The sequence below is a fragment of the Bombus pascuorum genome, chromosome 5, assembly GCF_905332965.1.
Source record: "Bombus pascuorum chromosome 5, iyBomPasc1.1, whole genome shotgun sequence".
NCBI classification, from domain to species: domain Eukaryota; kingdom Metazoa; phylum Arthropoda; class Insecta; order Hymenoptera; family Apidae; genus Bombus; species Bombus pascuorum.
In genome coordinates this window covers 9,762,308-9,776,307 of record NC_083492.1, presented here as the reverse complement: position 1 = coordinate 9,776,307, position 14,000 = coordinate 9,762,308, and the positions used below count along the sequence as shown (strand labels likewise).

Sequence of the window (14,000 nt, the reverse complement as noted above, 5' to 3'; positions counted from 1 at the left end):
ATGTAATTATATATTTATATATGTATAAATAACATCAATGTAAAACAATATGAAATAATTTTAAAAAAATTTTTCAATAACAATATATATAATTACACATGTCCACATTCCTTTAATTTTGCAATTAATGTATCAACATCTGGTACAATAGCTCCAGCTTGTCTGACTGGTGGCTCTTCGACTGACAAAATTTCAATTCTTGCTGAAGTATTTACACCAAGATCTTTTGCTGTTAGCTTTTTAATTGGCTTTTTTTTTGCTTTCATAATATTTGGTAATGTGGCATATCGTGGCTCATTAAGCCGAAGATCAGCACTTAAAACTGCTGGCATTTTCATTTTAATAACCTCTAAACCTCCATCAATTTCACGTGTTACGGTTAGTTCACTATCATTTTTTTCAATCTGTTACAAAAAAGTATAATCTATATTAGAAGATACTCGTAAAATATGTTGTTCAAGGTCTTACTCAATTAACTTACTTTACTACAAAATGTCCCAGTTGGCCAATCCAAAATACCTCCGATCATTTGTGCAGTTTGGTTACTATCATCATCTATAGCTTGTTTTCCAACAATAATTAAATCTGCTTTCTCATCCTGAGCTAATTTGGCTAATATTTTGGAAACATGAACAGGTTGTAAAGTTTCATATTCAGATCCAGATATTTCAACATGAATGCCTTTATCAGCACCCATTGCAAGTGCAGTCCTTATCACATCTTGACATACTGGAGGACCACATGAAACTGCAATCACCTCCTCTATTAATTTCTTTTCTTTCATTCGTACAGCTTCTTCAATTGCAATTTCATCAAAAGGGTTCATTGAATGTTTCACTCCATCTGTTACAACACCTGTCTTATCTGATTTGACACGAATCTAAAAATAAATAACAAAATATAAAAGTGTTATCTATAGTTGATAATATTTGAAACAATATATGCACATATTTCTTAAGAAATATAATTTTAAATTATTTAAATTTATAATATTCATTTTTTATTGTAGTATAAATTCTAAATGAATCTATGAATTACATAGTACATAGGCATAAAACACTTTCCATTGATCTACAATTACTGTAATCTGTACTATATACTATTTCTCATTTATTATTATATTACTGATAATTACCTTAACTGCATAATCGATAACTCTTTTTACACCTACAAGTGCTCGTGTCATTGTTAATTAATAAAGAGGTCGATAAATTATACAATTATAAGTTATAATATTTTTTTTTTTCACGATATTTATCGAGGTGTTTACAGAACTACTTTAACCTCTCATGTGCTATATACAGTATATGTAGCCTGACTATTTTATTGACTTGCTTGACACTCTTCACTCTTCACTCCGTTACGTGGTAATTGGTCTAAAGTTCATTGTTGCTTTGATATGTTATAAATGCCTGTGTTGATTTCATGAACATATTTTCATATAGTTCGCGCTGATGTAACTGCGAACGTCATAACATGATCATTTCAGATTTTAGATTAAATAATCAAAAGATTGGTTAAAAAATAAAAATATAAAAATAATGTCTCGAATTTGTAAGCCAGAATGTAAAACTCATATTAAACATGGCTTGCTTCCGAGATAACTTTTTTCATAGATCCTGACTTATTTATGATGGATGAATATATATATACGATTACAAATCTCGTTGTTTCATATATATGTTTTATATATATATATATACAATTAGTGATGACATTTTTATCGGAATCAAATTCATAAACAATTTACAACAGTACTTTTCGTTTTATGGCTTTATTCCGTATAGCATATTACACGTTAAGGCCATTTTCCATTTTTCAATGTACATATATATATAAATAAAATATATGTTACATGCATCTCTTAAATAAAACAGTAAGAAGGTGAATCATGCATTTTAGTTCAATTATATTTTTTTAGAATGACTAGTTTGAACTATTTCAATGGGCATTATAATTATAAATCACAATATCGATTATCCCTAATATTAAATAAGGATTTTATATAAATCATTCAATACATAAAATATACATATTAACTACTGCTACGAAATTAATTTATTCCCAGATTAACAGATACTTTAATATTATAATTTAAGGTATTAGCTAAAAAAATGATCGATGCAGGTTCTTTTGATCTAATACATGAACCATGTAGAATAACGAAATTTTCGTTGGATGATTTGAATATTCATATGACTCAATAAATTACATATATGTACCTGTAGAATAAGTCATAAATCATTAACTATTACTACTTTATGTACAATAGCATTTTAAATATTTGATAAACCCTTTTTTTAAAGCATGATATTTTTAACAAAAGAAAAATAAATTTTCGCAATTTTTCCATTTGCAGAATATTACTAACAAACATGCTGCTTTTGAATCAATGAAAATTTTAGCACATATCCGTTTCAACAAATGAAACTTTCAAAATGCATGAAAATAGTTACGTACAATTTTCATATTCCAATGGAATTAGAATAAAAGAGATTTTGAGCGATCGCTGTTGCACCAATCAGAATGAATATGAAATCAAGTTTGCGCCACACATGGCGTCCAAGAACCGACGCCATCTAACGTCTGGCATTCCTGTTTTTTTCGTGCGGGTAAAATCACGGCTTTCTATAGCGCGCAAGCCTTTATCGTTTTGTTTTGTAGAATACGGTAAGTTAAGTGGATATCTTTGATAAATCGACTATGCTACGCGTATGCCGAATGAAATGTTAGCTGAAAAAGAGCGTTCACGCGTTAAAGAAAGTGTGTGGGAAAATGAGTTAACCGTGTGTTAACGCGCAGTGGTCAACTATCCGTGCAAGTTTAGCAAAGGAATATATATCCATATTCAGGACGTGATAACGTCGAGGTAATTAAATGTTAATTTTTGAGATTGAAAGTATGCGTTGATTCTTCAAATATATATAGAATTTAAATCCATTGAAAGTTTCCTTCGTGTTTATGTTTACTCCTCTAATTACCCCCTCCCTCTTCAGCCACCTTCTGTGCCTCAATTCTTATTGAGATTCTCCCTCGTTTTCTTCATGCTTTATACAAGTGTTTTCTTTTTTATAGCCTTGCTTCTTTGCCTTTTTCTTAATCATCATATGGATTTGGTATCTATCTCATATGTTTGTTATTACATTGATTACAATAACCAAACTGTGGAAAGGATACATATCGTTATTTGTATTGATGAAATGTTAGCTCCGCTTTGTTGAATTATTCTTGATATTCTTTTGATATTTTGATAAAGAATACTAGCATACTACCAAACATAAAATAATTATAGATCAATAGTTTTGCAAACGTTATTCATAAATATATATATATATATATATATTTATTTCTTAATATTTCTATATTGTAAATGTATATTTATGCATAGCTAATTTCGACTAATTAACATTGGCTTTTTATAAGTATTTAGAAAGCTGTATTTAATCAGTCAAAAATGAGCACATCGGCCATAAAATCAACGATACCTGGAGTAGGTACATCCCCAACTTCCACCAGTCATTCTATTCTTCCCATGAATGCAATGGCACAGAAAGTCGTATCAGGATCAGAACCAGGATCTATGAAGCCTTTACCAGGAACTGGATTAAGCTATGTTACATTACAACCACCCAGTCAACCTTTGAGTTTAGTACAAGATCATAGACCTTCTGTATATCAAACACCACCTTATGTAAGCAGCAATTCTGAAAAGGAACCAGACCTGGATAAATTAATCCCTAATGGAGTAGAGATTATGAAAACTGAAACAGAACAGAATATGTCTGTTTCTATAAAGCAGAGTGAATCTAACAGAAATAATAATTTAAGTCCAGATAATCCTGTACAAGATTCACAAAAAGAAGTTCAAACAGAACAAGAGGTGACACCTATCAATTTAGATTTTCCTGGTTAGTAAAAGTATAAATTTCTTATTAATTTAAGTATGTAGTTCATTTTATATTATATTTTGTTCATTAAATGTACTTCAGTGTTGCATCACAGATATTTTTACTTACATGTATATCATTGGGTATAATAATTCAACAAGTTATTTACGTGTATTGCACATTGAATTTATTAACATTATAATGCATGTAAAAATGTACAAATATAATATACTTACCTATATCTATGCATATATATATATATATATATATATGTTACTTTAGCATTATGTCCACAATTACAAAACAAAGTTGAAGAAAAGAAAACTCCTGTAAATAATGGTTCAAAAGAATCTGATGGAATTCCAATTAATACAAATTTACAAACAAAATTATCATCACACAAATCAGAAGATGGGTCAGTAAAATCTGATAGTCAGAAGTCAAAAACCACAACTCAAAGTACGAAACTTATAGCAGATAATTCTGCATTACCGCAAACAAATAATCCACCAAAGGTTGAAACAAAGGTCACTGGTTCACCAAAAACAAATAAGAGAAAGTCTAGGGAATTGAAAGATTTAAGAGGGACTTCAGCAAATTCAGATGGAGGAAGCAAACCAAAAAGAAATCGAATTCAAACACAGCCTTATCAGAGCCCGTTACCAGAAATTGCACTGCTTGTAAAAAATTTAAATAAGCCTCCACCATCGAAAGCTTCTGATGACAAACTTATAGTATTCTATAAGTAAGTATGAGTCAGATGACATTTTCAAAAATGTAAAATATGATGTAATGATGAATAATAATAAAAAGTTTAATCTTTATACAAATTTTCATTCACAAATATGATAATTTACGTTGATATTGAATATAAATATAAGCAAAATTAATAATGTCATCATATGCATTAACTTTTATTGATATTCATTATTAGAAATGAATTTTTGGCTGTGAGAAATGCGGAAGGAAGCTTCTACGTATGTCAAGCAATGCAAAATATATATAAATCTAGCAGGAGAATTCGTATACGTTGGCTTTCTCAAGATAAAAACAATGGTGAAATATATTCACCAGATTTTTATGATTACATAGGTAATATATAATAGTTATTAAATGTCATGTACACTTGGCTTGTATCTTGTAATATTTGTTATGTTATACAATGCAGACTATGTTTATTTTTTTCTTTTTTTAAATTTCAGATTTCGACTGTATATTAACGAATTTAAATTTAAACAAAATTGACAAAAATAAATTCCAGCTAACCAAGATTGAATTATTACGTACAGAAAATATCTTGAAAAGAGCAATTGATGTTGAAGCAGGCGTATCCGAAAAACCTCGAGTAACGGAAGAACACCCAGATGGACGTTAGTATTTTTATATACTATTTATATACACTTTTACAAAAAATGTTTAAATGTCATTTATTAATGTTACTAAAATCTTGTGTCTGATCAGTTTTAATAGGTTTTATTGATAGTGTTTAGTTTATTCCATTATTTCGTGTTTCAAAATCAATGAGATTCAGCCTTGATATTACTTGTTTCTTATTTATATTTTTGAAATTTTGTAAAAATATTTCATAAAATTGAAATGTTAATATCTTATCCACAGTTGACCTTTCACTTTATAAAGATGAGTCACAATTAAAGAGAAGAAAAAGTCACAACTTGCATAAACAAAAACAAAGTTTGCGTAAGAAATCAAAACGAACTGAAAGCTTCTCCGAAGATGATGCTACCGAAGAAGAATCAGGAAAGAAATCACCTAAATCGAATCGTTCTAAAAAGCGAACGGTTAACAAAGCTCTGGCAATTGCAAAATCCGTTGCAAAGGGATCTAGTAGAGCAGAAAGAGCATTGAACAGAAATACGAAGTCTGGAAGTGAAACTACTGCAGCCACTACTAATAATACTGCAACTACTACTACCACCACTACTACTACTGCAACTGTAACTGCATCCACAACATCAATAGATGCAATTAAAAATAATACTGATGTTAAAAAAAGTGAAAATAAAAAGAGCACAAAGCAACAGAATAATAATAACGCAAGTGGGGTTTCAAGGACGAAACTACGTGGTAAGAAGTTCTCATTAATATGATACTAACGTAGTCTCCATATCTATCAATATATTGGTATAATTTTTTTCTAAAACTATTATAATTTACTTTTTAGCATCTGTACAAAACACACAACAAAGTAACAAAACAGCAGGACGTCCAAAGCGCATGGCTGCAACCACAGGTGTTGCGCCATCCGAGGAAGCGGCTTCTCGAAAAAAGCCACGTGGGCGAGCATAAGATTAACGTAATTTACTTGTATTTCCTGTACTGCATCTAGAACAGAATCTGCATCGTAGGCAATATGTACACGTAGTACACTCTTTAAAAATTGCGATCGATTTATAATGTAATATATATGATCTTATTATCTATCAGATGCTGCATTATATTATAGTCCAACAATGTGGGATCAACAATTTATATTACCATGCGGCAAGTCGCATTTAAACGAAGAAAAGACTCAAAGACTTATAAGAGTGATATTGTGATATCATACAAAATTTGTACATATCGTCTACGTTTCAGATTCCTACAGGAGAAGAAAATCATGGAATGTGTATGAAGAACGGTACCTTGGTTGAGTAATAACTATCTACAGGGTGTCACAAGCTAATGCACTCTTGCAATAGTCTATTTTTGATGTTGTGAGTGAATTGTACGTGATTCAGTTGAGTTTAATGTACACTTTCCATTGGATATGATAGCTATGTACAAATATATATATCTGGGGCTTATAACGTACTCCATAAAAGATGAGAACGAAAGAAAATAGAGTACGAGAGAATGAGAACAATCCGTGAATTATCGATCTCTAAGTTATGGATCGGTAGATTTAGAAGTACAATATCTGTACATTATGCTGAATCCTTGCTGTTCAAAAAATAGCATATAAAATGGTCCAGCGCCTATATTAAAGACAGGCAGAGAAAAAAAGTGCCCTCAACTGTAAATCCTTGTCCTGTTGTTGAATCTATGGATTCATAAAAGAAAGAGTCTTGCGCCTGGAGATGTAACGTTTTACCTGTAGTTTATTTTTGAATCATTTACGTCAATGAATTGCTAATATAATTCATTGTTATAAAAAATGAAAAAGATCATATTAATTATGGTGGTGTTGATTTATAATTTAGCCACTTAAATATTATATTCCTTTCTTAAGAAAAAAAAAAAAAAACAAACAAAATAGCACTTATTTACTCTGATAAGTCTGGATTTAAATGTGTAAAAACTTGCTTTATCTATGTATTATTTTATTTTTTCAAAGATTATGGACAAAGTGTATATTTACCGAGAGATAGATGATTATGATTTATACACACTCTTCACCAAATCTAAATTCGTATATTTTAATGTAGTTATAGTTTATATTTTGTGTCAAAATATATTATTGGGGATGCAAATTTTGTATCAATATTGAGAAAGGGAAATTATGAAAATAAATTTATTACGATGTATGTACATTGAACGAAGGTATCGAGGCATGTATTTGTTTTTTACATTACAATGGTACAAGGACATACAATAGATCATTATTTTACATGAAAAAAATCTTTGTGTTTTAGGAAAATGAAAAACGAATTTTATTAATTAAAATTGTATCGTTCTGTTCGTTAAAAATTCGGTCGTCGAAATTGTGTGAATTTATTTAATGCATCGGCCATTGAATATTGCACAAACTTAAATGAGAAAATAATTTCTCATTTACATAATTTTATCTGTATGTACATATAATAATTAGGTAAACAAAATTGTGAAAATGAATAAAAATCTATACGAGCGTTTGGAATCTTGAAGGCTAATGTATCTTATTCATTTGACAGTGTGTTCCAATTTATTCTGTTGCAATATGAATGAACAATGCAAAATCCTTTGTCTCTTATTTCAGGAAACATTGAACACATGTACGATGTACATATAATTCATAAGCTTATAACATTAAAGACAACTCAAGAATGCCGTTTAAACGAATAGGCATATCGACTTCTATTGGAAATAGGATATAATTATTATAATAAATGATTAAGGTAAATTTAATTCTTGAGATAGGAGATGAATAAGATACCAATCCTGTCATTGGTCCATTGCATACTGTATTTAAAGTATACACACACATAATGTATAAATTTAAAATATACGCAAACGTAATGTATAAATTTAGCGAAGGAAAAAAAATTCTAATGAACGAAAGACGAGGAATTTGCTTATATTGTTATTCGATTTTGCTTTGAAAGCAATTCTGAAAATTAGTTGTATAATATCGAGATGATTCATAGGACGGTGCAAATAATTATGACTAAATATTATCATTAGCATCGATGGAAGATAATGTAATATATAATAAATTTTCAAGACAAGCTGCACTTTATCATTTCGTAAAGCAAAATCGATTACAACATATAATTCGAATAAATACAGCTCTCGATATACTTCTCGTGAGCCACTTGCAAATTTAAGACGGGAGAATAGTACGAAGGAAATTGAATCGAAAAGCAATTATACATTTGCGTGCGGGCTGATATTTGTTGAGGATACCTAAAACTAATGTATTAAATTTCAAAGACCGAAGTTTAAACATGTAGACACTAGGTAATTGACCAGTAAAGAAAATCATCTTTCACTTTATACACGATGAACTGTAAACTTGTATTCATCTATATTAATTTATTATACATATGTGAAAAAATGTTTATTCGAGCCAGTAAATCCCAAATTTTGTATTTTCATTATTATAGGAAAAATAGTTCATATATTTAATTTTCTCTTTTCTCGAGATTGCGTTTTTTAAAGTAAGACTAGAAATCGTTGTTCAAAATTTAAGAGCTAAAGATACATTTGCTACAAAAAAGTATATGTAAAATTCAAAGTACAAATAGTTTGTCATGAAAGTATCAAATCTTTAGCCCAAAATTTAGGAAACATCGGTTTAAAGTGTTACGTTAAATAAGATCTCAACTACCTCGATATATGACTTATTTCTACAATAATGTAAAGATTTTATCTCTGATTTTAGATACATATAATTTAGAGGGACCTCATTTTATTTGCATTATGATTTACTTATATATGATATGCGAACATATGACGCTTGATATTATAAGCATCTAAAATGTCCTTTTCGTGCAATACTTAAATATATAAAAGTAATATTACATTGAGATAAGAAATACGAAAACAACATTTATATTTATCTATTTCGATGCAATCTTTATAAACGAATCTGAATTAGTTCAACATTTTTATTGATTTTTAATATTTTTCTAATTACTAAATGAAAAGGATGTTTTAGTCAAATATCAAATGTTGTATCTTATACAATCCAAAATAATAATCTTGGTTAGTTTGCGGTTCCAATTATTTTTATCTTTCGAACAGTAATCCTCCGACGAGATTTCTCCTAAAACACACGAAATCTATTATTGGCTCTCACTTGACTTCTAAGCACTGCTTCAATGAATTTACAGCGTATGTCCCTTATTAATCTGAATGTCACGATTGCATTCTAATTATGTAATAAGTACACAAACCGTATTACGCGTGTCGCATTTAGATAGACATTTAAATGATTAAATAAAAGCGGTCGTGCGATTACCTCTAATTATGATTCTTGTAAGAATAGATATTTACATAGTCGAAAAGTACAGCCCACATGCGAAAATATCGAGCCATGCTCGAAACGCGTTACTAAAGACTGCCTTTTTGCTTCGAGGTCACGTGGATTAGTATTTACATTAGGAAATATTCGCAAATAGTAAATGTACGATATTTGATATTTCGTGTAAATTTAGTTGTCGTTTTCAATTCGAGAATTGAATCGAATTTTCAAAAGTCTTTTATTATTGTACAAAATATGATAAAGACAATCTTTTATCATAAAGATATTAATTTTTTCAAGGTATGATTGTATTATAATTTTATTCTACTTGATATTGTTTATTTCTGTAGATCGCATATAACTGACCTTTTTTTTAAATATTATAATAAAGTAGCTACAGTGACCTTTAGTAGGAAATTAAATCGAAAGTTAAATTCGATTCATACTTCTTATTGATCGACGACACATATTTAATAATATTTCATATGGCCTACTCAGTACCTAAAACACGAAGAATTATTTGACCAGGAGCACAATGGCAGAAAATAAAAGTTGTACATGTATAGAGAACGCGTTTCAAGTAAAATTGGCTCAATCCTTTTGAGATTCATTTTTCTAGAAGTTATTCTATACAATTTACATGCGATTCTACTATTTAGAAACCATTTGCAAGGAGTTTCTAATATATAATTATATATAAAATGATTAATTACAAATCACAATGAGGAACCTCTACCTGCCGTACCGTGTATTGTTTCCTTTTGTGTACGTTATTTCGCAATTTTGTCAGATTAATTAAATCATAAGCTGATGATGGTTGGTGCAATCTATATGTCCCCCGTGATTTAAGTTCACGAAGAATTTGAGAAATCAGCGTTTTACAAATAATAAAAAATATTGTGAGTTTGGTGATCGGAGTCAGTTTTTATTCGCGTTAAATTCCCGTACAATTTCCAGGGTTTGAGATTCGCCTAGGTGCAATCGAAGCGTGTACAACGAGTGCAACGACTCGAAAAGAGGCTAAAAAATCATATATGGAATATGCGGTTCTTTTTAAATCGATATTAGGATGAAAACGCGGAGCTTTGTATGTACAACATTTTCACGAATAAAAATTTCCGTAAATTATGGTCGATGTACTGCTCGAGTGACTACCATACAGAACTAGATTGCCGTTGAAAATTACCAAAAGATCTTTAAAATGAAATAAAGCAGGAAATTACGTGTTTGAAATTATGTTCACGTATATAGCGTCTGAGAAGTATGTACTTAAAATTGTTGTTTACCAAGATATCCAAGCGCTATCGCTTTGGAAGTTGAAAACTGGAAAATTACCACGACCGAAAAATTATATCGAAAGAAATCATGCTTCAAATTCTAAATGGAAAATAACGATATGAAGAAAGTTATACAATTTTAAATTACTCGCTTAAAACAAATAGCGTTAACACAAATGATATTCTAATTGTCGTTCAATCATCCGAAAGTTGTTTTATTCGCATTAAATTTAACGTATCATCATCCTTTGATGACCGTCGTCATTATCGCGTACGGGTCATAAACGTGAAATATTACAAACAGCAGTTTCGTGACCCATCAAATGGACGCGTCCGTGTTTCCGTGAACCATGTTCGCCGGCTCACACGTCGTTGCTTCTCTAATACTCTAAATTAGAACCTCTCTGGCGCGTCTCTCGCAACTCGACCGAGAAGGAGGCATAAGGTTCCTCAAAGTCGTATACGAGCTTCGTCGAACCGGGGGCAGGCGGGTTCATTCAGTTCAGACCCGCTAAAAAAGACCGTCGATCCGACACGATACGGAAGGGACAGGGGATTTCGCGGATATCCAAGCGTTCGAAGATATCGGGAATAAAGAGGCAAGAGCGGAACGAATCGCTTTAGTTGTAATGCGGATCACGGAGCATTATTTATTAATAGCAAAGCTGGTGTAGCCAGCGCAAGGGAGTGGCAGTGCCATGCTAAAGCGAGCGCGACAGCACCAGATCGTGGAACGGATCTTCGGATCTTTTCCCCGTTCCTCTCTTCCTTCCAACCTCCCTCCCTTCCTCTAGCTCTTTCTCTTTCTCCTACGAGCCATCTCTGTTTCCTATCGGTCTCTTTTTCTCTCGTTCACAGTTACACACTCTCTCGTTCTCCGTCTTTTCTCTTGGCTGGTAGGCCCCTCTTTTTCCACTCGTAACCTCTTCGTCCGACCGAAGGGAGCTCTTTCTCTCGGTCCCTCCATGTGTTCTTCGGTCTCGCTGTGTTTTTCTCCCTTCTCCCATCGCGCCGCGGCGCACCATTCGTCCGGCGTTGCTCAAGCTTTCTCTTTCCGCTTCTCTTCCTTCTTGCTCTGTATTACGCTACCTTACCAGCTGACTCGCTTTATCCATTGTCTCTCTCGCATGCTTTGCTCGGCGAGCATTGTCGCGCTCCTGCTCGCGAGACAGCACGCCGTTGTAGGAGAGTGGATGAACGCTTTGTCGGCGCCCGCGGCTGAGATCAAACGCGCCGACCGCTTCCTCCTTCCCCCCACCCCCGCCCCGGCTCGACCAGCCCGTAATCCAGCCGAGGCTCTCTCTTTCCTCTCTCTCTCCCCTTCACGTCGCCGCCACCACCGCTACCCAACCCCCCTATCCCACGACCCTCCCCTTCCGACGAATCCATCCAGCAAAGGTACCCATAAACGCTCAGTCCCGGCCTGTTCTGGCCTGATGAGAGAAAAATCTCTGACGGGTAGCAACCACACACGTTCAGTCCGGGTTTGTCGGTCGCTGATTACACACCCACGGAAAAATAGAACGGGAAACCAGCGATAACGATAATTCCGCTTGAATGAACCACCACCATCACCACCCCTCGTTCTGGCTAGGGGAAATACGCGCAAAGGAAACGAGTCTCATGTACTTATGTACGTTGAGACGGGCTAATTTTCATGAAGGAGGATGGAAGTTCCTCCCAAGTTCTGAGCAACCCTCGTTATTCGTAAATCTTGGAGGATACTCGGTCTAGGCCTGTGCTGAGACGTTAAAGCATATGATTAACGTTGATGTAAATTTTTGACGCTATGACCAATCTCGTAATTTAAAATCGCTGTTGCGTTTAATTGATAACTTGCTTCTATCTCTCAGTTTTATTCATCGCTGCGCTTACTTTCTATTTCAAAGTCTAAATTTGCACAGTCTGACCTGCTTACTTAGAAACCGAACACTAGTCATCTTTACCCGGCTAGATATCCGTCTTCTAACGTAGAAATAATTACATATTTGCATAGTTGCATTTACAGTTACATAAGCATTTCGTTTCAACTCATCAATCTTTTATTGCAATTAAACGAATAGATGAATATTTATGAATAGTCATAAATGATTTATCCGTATTGTTGATATATTTATTATTAAACGGTGTTGCTTCGATTTTGAGTTATTTCAACCTATTCCTATATATATTTATTGTTACAGTCTGTTCTTAAGCTTCTCAGTCGGCTTTTAAGAAGGCATTCCTACGTTTGGATTTTCTTCAAATTAGACATCTGTCAGACGCGAAGAGCGTACAACGAAACCGACGTCAGACTTGCCTGTTTCTCGGCACCGGCGTTGCTGCTCGCTTGCTTACCGCCGTGACTGCTGCTGTTGCTTCTGATGCTCGCGGCAAAACTGTATTATAGCCTTTCCTGTCGTATTCTGTCGTACGACGTCCTCCTTCGCCGACCTCCGTATACCTTCCACGATACCTTGCGATAAATACTCGCGCCGCTCTTTTTACACGTTACTGCCTAATTAGCGTAATTATAAGATCCGGTCGTGGACCTTCTTCCCTCTCTTATTTCTTCCTTTCTCCTCCTCATCTTTCCCTTCCTGTTTTTCTCCCGATAGTGCAGTCGGGAGGAGAAAGAGAGACAGATCGATCGTTTCTGGAACGCAATCCAAGGAACATAAAGTTTAGATGATAATTTTAATGGACTCTGCTGAGAAAATAAAATTGTTTATCTTTAATAATTCATAGAAGAAGAATATTTTGCTTTCGTTTCTTTCTTTTTAATATGAATGGAATGACACGATTTCGAAGTAAATTCTTTAAATTATGACTAATTAAATCGTTTAGATTTCTACAATTTAATCTTTCCGATTATTCATAAGTAGTATAAGACTGCACTTTGGAGTTTCGACAAATATTGAAACGAAACCGTACAATTTCAGAACAGTTGAATCATATTGTTCAGATTTCTCTGGTCGCCTATTACGATTTTATGTATTTTGTAGTCGAACAAAAATTGAAATTTAATTAAAAATACGTTAGATTGCATTATTTTAACAATGAGGTAATTACACAAATTGGAATCAAAGATAAATAATTTCTTTCGTCGATGTTTAATTATCGCGTCGCTTAAAAGAAAAATTCCCGCGTGTATTTCAGTGTCGCCTAACATTATAATTCACGCGTACTACTTCC

At 32.8% G+C, this 14,000-nt stretch overlaps 2 protein-coding genes across 3 annotated transcripts; one reads left to right on the top strand and one right to left on the bottom strand.

Annotated features, from left to right (window-relative positions):
• Positions 1-89: 89 nt before the first annotated feature.
• LOC132907445 (electron transfer flavoprotein subunit beta) lies at positions 90-1,478 on the bottom strand. The gene is made up of 3 exons (XM_060960566.1): positions 1,136-1,478; positions 482-880; positions 90-404 (listed from the first exon to the last, which is right to left on the bottom strand). Exons 1-3 carry the CDS (start codon positions 1,184-1,186, stop codon positions 93-95), a joined length of 762 nt encoding a protein of 253 aa, XP_060816549.1. The 5' UTR covers positions 1,187-1,478; the 3' UTR covers positions 90-92.
• Positions 1,479-2,568: 1,090 nt separating this feature from the next.
• On the top strand, positions 2,569-10,461 carry LOC132907246 (uncharacterized). 2 transcript variants are annotated; one of them, XM_060960155.1, is made up of 7 exons: positions 2,569-2,869; positions 3,431-3,908; positions 4,170-4,632; positions 4,822-4,979; positions 5,090-5,257; positions 5,505-5,972; positions 6,070-10,461. In XM_060960155.1, the coding sequence occupies exons 2-7, from the start codon at positions 3,455-3,457 to the stop codon at positions 6,192-6,194; spliced, it is 1,836 nt and encodes a 611-aa protein (XP_060816138.1). In that variant the 5' UTR covers positions 2,569-2,869; positions 3,431-3,454; the 3' UTR covers positions 6,195-10,461. The 2 variants fall into 2 exon arrangements, with proteins under 2 accessions (XP_060816138.1, XP_060816137.1); XM_060960154.1 differs by having other exon boundaries at positions 3,424-3,908.
• The last annotated feature ends 3,539 nt before the right edge of the window (positions 10,462-14,000 follow it).

Bases quoted from the DNA above. Each gene is read 5' to 3' on its own strand.
- LOC132907445 (XM_060960566.1), bottom strand. From the start codon at position 1,186: ATGACACGAGCACTTGTAGGTGTAAAAAGAGTTATCGATTATGCAGTT. The intron at 881-1,135 runs GTAATTATCAGT...ATTTATTTTTAG, and splicing joins TTATCGATTATGCAGTTAAG to ATTCGTGTCAAATCAGATAA. The intron at 405-481 runs GTAAGTTAATTG...TTTTTGTAACAG, and splicing joins CTGGGACATTTTGTAGTAAA to ATTGAAAAAAATGATAGTGA.
- LOC132907246 (XM_060960155.1), top strand. From the start codon at position 3,455: ATGAGCACATCGGCCATAAAATCAACGATACCTGGAGTAGGTACATCC. The intron at 3,909-4,169 runs GTTAGTAAAAGT...ATGTTACTTTAG, and splicing joins TATCAATTTAGATTTTCCTG to CATTATGTCCACAATTACAA. The intron at 5,973-6,069 runs GTAAGAAGTTCT...TTTACTTTTTAG, and splicing joins TTCAAGGACGAAACTACGTG to CATCTGTACAAAACACACAA.